The 6,874-nt window shown below is 43.6% G+C and overlaps 1 protein-coding gene across 3 annotated transcripts in view; it reads left to right on the top strand.

Annotated features, from left to right (window-relative positions):
- Positions 1-711: 711 nt before the first annotated feature.
- LOC149279409 (rap guanine nucleotide exchange factor 2-like) overlaps positions 712-6,874 on the top strand; it is a 138,123-nt gene continuing 131,960 nt past the window's right edge. For all 3 annotated transcript variants that reach the window (XM_089501231.1, XM_089501230.1, XM_089501229.1), the window contains exon 1: positions 712-780. In XM_089501231.1, the coding sequence (XP_089357357.1) occupies positions 712-780 (69 nt within the window). The remainder of the gene's footprint in view (positions 781-6,874) is intronic.

The raw sequence follows: 6,874 nt of genomic DNA, 5'->3' as shown, positions 1-6,874 counted from the left end.
TTTGGGGGCTACAATATTTGTAACGTTATCATGTTGCGCAGGTTCATGATGGTCTGTTAGCTACTACTACCAGTCATATAATTTTCTTATTAATGGGTAAATCTCTCTCCTGAGCCAACACAGGCATGCCCCTCTCCAGCCCTCCCCGCTCATGCCCCTCTCCAGCCCTCCCCGCTCATGCCCCTCTCCAGCCCTCCCCGCTCATGCCCCTCTCCTCCACCTCCTCTCACTGACACAGCAGCCGGTTGTACCCTTTTGCGAGCTGCAGGCGGCAGCAGAGAGCCGGCAAGGATCCGTGTAAGGAGCACAGGAAGAGGAAGACTGCACGTCTTACTTCCACACCCTCTTCCTGCCCTGTGATGCTGTTGGTGTGTGCCCCTCTCACCATGGCTGCAGCCGGGAGACCCCACTGTGTGTGTACGGGGGGTAGCTGCCCGCACTGCTCTCTATGAAGACCCGCAACTACCTGTGCGTTTCTATACACTCGCGTTACCGGCCGGCACGGAGCCCCCGGGCTGGGGCTTTCTGACAGTGGCTACTCCTAGCCTGACACAATAAAGCGGGGAGGACTTCTTCAGTGGCAGGATCTGCCGTCCGCTGGCCGTTCGGGCCACCGGCTATACGGGCTGAGGGGTAGAAGCCCAAATCGCCAGACCCCCGGGCTCTGGACTTACAGCAGCATCTTATAGGATCTGACTTGAAGTCGGGAATATGGCGTCCTACGTGGATAACAGTTTCAGACAGGCTGTGATGAAGCCCCCGGCTGATAGAAGCCCCCAGGTAAGGGTGCACAGTGTGTCCCGGTGTACATCGTGTCTCTTCCACGGAGTTTGTATGCGGTGTAATGGGGGAAGATCTCCACGTATTTATTAATCATAATATAGCGTGACTGGTGCTGAGGGGTAAAAGAAGTGCTGCAGGGGGGGCAATCTTGCCCCCGAGCCCACAACCCTGTATTATGACGGCTTCTGGCCGACACGATGGATATGATATACCCGGCATCGGCAGTTGCCCATGCAGTCAGTCAGTCTGTGTGTTATTGCGTCTGCAGTTTGATTTTTGCCCCCCACTCATTGATACCCTGCCCCCTACTCATTGATACCCATCCCCCACAGTACCTGTGTGTTTTTGCTTTGCTGATGACTTCATGCTTCTGGAATGAAATCTTAACCCCTTCACTGACACTGGCATACATTACCATTTTAATTGGCTATATAAATCATTCCAGTGTCCAGCACTGATTTATTCCTCCCCACTCTTAAGAAGGCAATAGTTTTAGGACTACAGCTGGGAGCGCACATTCTTTTCCAACTCTTACTGATTCTTAACATTCTTAATAATAAGAGTTTTTTTCCTCTGTTTTTGTTAAGAGACTTTAGCGCTGTAAGTGCTATTCATCAATAGCGAGGTCCCAGACGGGGATTTGCTCTACTGAAGGGGCACATTGTCCAGCGCAGTTCATTGTGTCTGCGTCTGTTTTGTGTGCCCGTCCGTGTGTTGTGTGTACTTAATATACAAGGTTTGGCAATCAGTATTGTACAGCGAGAGCCCGATAGACATGATGGGTATGGTGGATCTATTTAAGGAATGTCTGACCCTCCAGGAGTGACCTCATATGACAGATTGTACCTTCTGTTGCTAATGACATTTCAGTATCTACTTTGCGGTACTTGCATGCTATCAGGTGTCACGAGGACACCGGTTGTATCCAGCACCCTTCTTGTTTGTTTCATAACAAGCGCTTGATCTGGTTACAGCCTCGCTTTTATTCATAAAAAGAAATAGTCCGTCTCACAGCATTTTTTTTTTCTTTTCGGTGAATCGTGTGTCACGCCCATGATGCAATGAAAAGGCACTCTGTTTCCTATCCTAAGGGCCTGTCTGTGAATTATACCTCAAACCATGGCCCGGATTAGAAACAATTCATTCATGTTACTGGTTAAAAAATAACGTCAAAATAACCCGAATAGGATTATTTCGGAGAACTTAGACAATGGAGACAAAAACATGATTTCCCTCTCCTGTCTTCCTTCCCTACGTTTTACATATGTTAACGCCAGTGTGCTGTCTCCATTCAGTACCTTCCTTAAAGTGTGGAGTTAACCACTGATGAGTTGTGTGTAGATCCTATTCATAAAACTTATAGACGAGGCGTTATGTGCTGCCTATCTCTACACGCTAACACCGGACGTATAAAACCAGTTCATTCAACGTGCCACGCAAACATATATTCCAATGTTGTGAGTAGCCCACATGCATGACATTGTATAAGGTGTGGCAGCAGAAGTTCATGTGTGTCTTCTGCTCATTGTCCACAACTAATGGAAGATAATATTCAATGACTGACCAGATAAAACATGGTGCCGTGATGGCAGTGCTGTATGACGTTTGCAAACTACGACTATTAAAGTATTTAGAGATGTCGGATCAGTCTTGTGCGCACACAGTTGGTGTCTTCTCTGGTTTGGTGGGATTTGGGTTCTGGTTTGGTGGGATTTACATACAGCAGGACATACACAAGTACTGTTTTTGCGTTGGAGAGCTTGAAATGAAGCCGTCTTCCTCGTGGTGTCCTTCCATAATACGGCACTGATTGAGGAATACTCTGAACAGGCGGCTGGGGGTTCAGTCTGTAAATAGGACTGACTTTAACTACTTCCCCCAATCAACGTGTGTTAAATGGACAATTTAAGGTCTTGTATAGTGTGCTCTGCAACATATTCTAATGAATCTGTCATTATTTGGAGACTAGTCGCCATGAAAGGCAGTTTGTACCTTGTAGATGCTCTTAATGTTTTAATGCTTGCCTGTTATTGGTTACATCATATGTTCGTCCTAGTAAATTTGGCTATACTTTTTAGACATGTTTTAAAGAATTGAAATGGTCTGCTCTGATGAATACTTGGCCTATGGAGCTAACATTCTTAACTAGAGCTGGGACCCCTTTGGTTGCCCGAGGAATATGTAACGATTGCATTCCTCTTTGGATCTATCAAAGAGTTAAGTAGATTAGCAAACACTTGTGGCCTTTGTGTAGCCCCTGGCATCCTGATGTGGATTTTAGGAGTCGGTGTAATTGTTTTGCCGCGGCTGTCAAAGGTATCTATACATAGCTTTTTAGATCTAATCCTGATGTATGTACAGGAGGGCTCAGTCACTCGGGGGAAGCTTCTGAGGTGAAACTCCCAAATGTATTAAGTAAAGAGGTTCCTTCAATGAATTCTTCTTGTGAAAGAGTAGCTTGTTCTTTAGCTTCTTTGTTTGGCGTAAACGTGGCCTGGAGCTGGTTGCTCTCATTCCCTGGGGGAGAGAAACGGTTATGTGCCAGTGATTCAGTGTTCCTGCTCTCCATGGTGTGCAGCTGCAGGGCGAATGACTACCTTTTAGTTTCAGGCTATACGTGATGAAGCTACGTTCCCCTAATGTAAAATAGTACATACGTTTCTGGAAGGTACCAACCATAGCAGCCAGTGAAATGCCCCTGCTGTTTGTTCCCCGTTTACCCCTAGACCTGCTTCGTATTCGTAACCCCCACGGTCGTCAGCATCTGATTTGTGTTATCCGTGTTTCCACTTGTGGATTAGAATGATGAGTGAAGCCCGTCAGCTGCTGGGGGATTGCCCACCCACTACAAGCGTGACACCTTTCCCGAGTATTCGGGTGAAGCGTGGCAAAGTATTACCGTTTCGTATAATTTGCATAGTGATGGAGGTGACACGTGAAATACTAGGTTTCTTATGTAGCCCCTCAGGACGAGAGGAAAGCCAGGTATTTGTCTTTCTAGCTTTTGTGGAACTATAACTCCCCTGTTGTAAACAAACATAATGTGCCTGTTTCTTGTTGAGCATCCAGTTCCAGCTGGGCTCTGCCGTCCTGGCTGTTGGCTATCTATGAACCAGAATAATCAGTCACTCCCACTAACCGTGGACATTAATATAACGCCACATAAAGGCTTCTTTGATGGAGTCCTGTCAAGGATGCTTCCGGTAATCTTAATATTGGCAGAAAATGCTATTTCTTGGCAATTTAGACATTCACTGGCCAGCAACTGTCTTATTTCTGTCCCTGATCCTTAGAAAGCTTGTCATTTAATCATGACACTGGAGAAGTTTACTTCATAGGGGACACCCTTTGATTCCCAGAGTCCTCTGACCATCATAGAGTTTTGTACATCCAGTTTTTGGTAGACCTGTATGTATTGGTTAATAGGGGGATCAACGAAGGATCCTAAACCGCCAACAACTTTTACCTACAGACCTAGAACAATGACATGATTCTATTCAGCCTCGCTGTTTATATACTGTTGTGTGTCAAGCTCATTGGTACAGCTGTGGAGTCAGTCATTGCTTGTTTTTCTTTCCTTTTTTGCTGACATCTTAATACTCCGTCCAGAAGACCAAGACGAAGAAGTGCTTTAGCTAAATTTGTTTTTTCAGAAATGTGTTGCTGTGAAAGTATTTTCAAAAAGTCCCTTTAACAAACTACTGAGACAATGTTTCACGTGCCGAATCTTTAAGATAAATATTGTGCCATCTACTTTATTTGGAATTAATTTGAATATTAATGGCTTAAATATGATTTCAAGTTTGATGGCATCATGTGTGCAATTGTGCTATTGTAGTTATTAACTCCAAGAAAAGTTTGCCATATATTCCTTTAGATTAAAGAAGCTGCCCCCCCCCGGTATCTTGGAATTTTGTTTATTTATAAACAACCAGCACAATGATTTGTGTTATATAATGGAAAGCATCCTAATATTAAGTAGGTTGATGGGGGCCCTACTGAAGTAGGTTTTGGGTCTATTCACTTCATCTGACGTCGAGAACCCACCTACTTCTGCTCCTGTGGGTTGTAGGGGGTTAAGTTTAAATCAAATAGAAATAAAAATACAAAGGCAACCAATAGCTTTTATCCTGGCCAAACGTCCGTGTTTAGGTAGCATCCGTGTGATTGTCGGCTAGTGCTACGGAACATGCGCAGGAAGTATGCTTCCTCATTTCAGAAGATGCAGCCGGGGAGGAAGAACATTTTCTTACTTCAATAGCTGAAGAATGCCTCTTATTGAGCAGAGGTGTGGCAAACACCACAGTGAATAGATTGCTTCAGAGGTGTTCTCAGTATTCCCAAGTTATCGTTGGTAAGACCGAGCTCATTATACCGAGATTAAAAGAGTATGCCAGACGTAACAACCACATAGCTTTCTTCAGAGTCACCGAGAAACTGTACAGTCATACCTTGATCAGAGCGTGTCTTGTCTACTTACGCATGCTTGTATTTAATTTTCTAGTGCAAGCAAAGTATGTATAACGCTATACAATGAAACTTTAATTTGTTAATGATTGCGATCAACACAGGATGTTTGTGAAAGAAGTACGAGATTCATCCTACGCAGCTTACGATACAATTGAAGATTCTCTTTCTAAGAGCAATTTTGATAGAGCAGCGGGTGGCTTTAATTCCTTCCGGCCACCTCATTGATGGTGTTATTTATAACCATTGTACTGGCATGTTCAGCGGTACTGCGCAGTAGTCGGCATTCTTGCAACCCCTTAGAGAATTAGGATAGCCATTTCGCAATTTAGAAAGCTGCGCACTTGTTGCGAAAGCTGAAATATGGACAGAGCGTGTCCTGGAATGTTAACTGATTGACAGAGGATATGGTGGCTCATATAAAGGAAGAGGTAACAATACATCTGGAATGAGGAGAGCTATAAATATTCATGTCCTGTACTTGGTCATCTAAAAAACATTCCACCGACTCACCAACAGTACATGCCACTGATTAATGCAACCATCCAAAATCAGCTAAGAGAACTGATCCAACCATGCCAAAAATGGCAAATTCAGTACTTTAATATACATGTTCTAGGAGCAGTTTCATGAGACGTGGTGCAACAATGAATGGTCTTCAGAGGAAGTCCTAATTTATGCAGCGATACATACCATGACATACCAATTCCCCCACACACGCACCCATGTCAAAGCCTCCTAAATAATTAAACATAAATGGATACATTTTACGTAAGCATATATTTTGAATTATCACATATGTAGAACTACTTTTGGGGGCCACAACATGGCTCTCAGCCATGGCAATAAGGGTTATGGGAGTCCACCAAAGTGGGTACACCAGAGGTAAAAACCGGTATTTCCCCATGTGTTGCATTTCTTTAGTATAATTCTAGCATTTAACTCCCACACAAAGGGTTAACGTGGTAACCTCTGCATTTAATGTAATCTTTGCTGTGGTTGTGTAGGATTGTGATGATTCGACTCCAGCACAGTCAACATTTCCTGAGCGAGGAGCCGCTTGGCCTGGGTTTTTATGTTGTAATTGTAGGTGTCAGTGAGTTCTTTTTTTTTTTTCCACAGTTTCCGTTCCGATCTGTAGTTATCTCTGACAACGTACTCTGTGGTTGAGCTTTAAGTTTAGATGAGCTTTGTATATTGGGTGGAATAGATTGCTGTAACACTGGATATGATGTCAGGCTAAGTCAGCTTTATTCTTTTTTGTCTCATTCTCTTTTTCATTCATTTACATTTAGATCCACTATTCACTCATTACTGCTGCATGTTATTTCAATAATAATATATTGAGATGCCAGTGGCCTGCTTCAGAGGCATTTAGGTGACGTAATGACTAAAACTATAAGTATTTATAAACTGTATCTTACAAATTTCAGAAATACAAAAATAACTAAGTATTTTATTTACAAATCTCAGGCTACATGAATTTCTGTCCATGTTATTGCTGTTGAGCTCTGCGATATGCTCATCAAATGTTCTGAGCTCCTGCAAAATAGAATAATAAGGGATTTTGATCCTGAGAGACGCTGTCCCGCAGGAACATTGCGATAGGAGATTGTAAAGTGGT

This window comes from Sceloporus occidentalis, unplaced genomic scaffold (assembly GCF_023333645.1).
Source record: "Sceloporus occidentalis isolate IW3139 unplaced genomic scaffold, rSceOcc1.0.p SCAF_167, whole genome shotgun sequence".
Taxonomy (NCBI): domain Eukaryota; kingdom Metazoa; phylum Chordata; class Lepidosauria; order Squamata; family Phrynosomatidae; genus Sceloporus; species Sceloporus occidentalis.
Note: the sequence above shows the minus strand (reverse complement) of the source record. Positions and strands in the feature narration are given on the sequence as shown.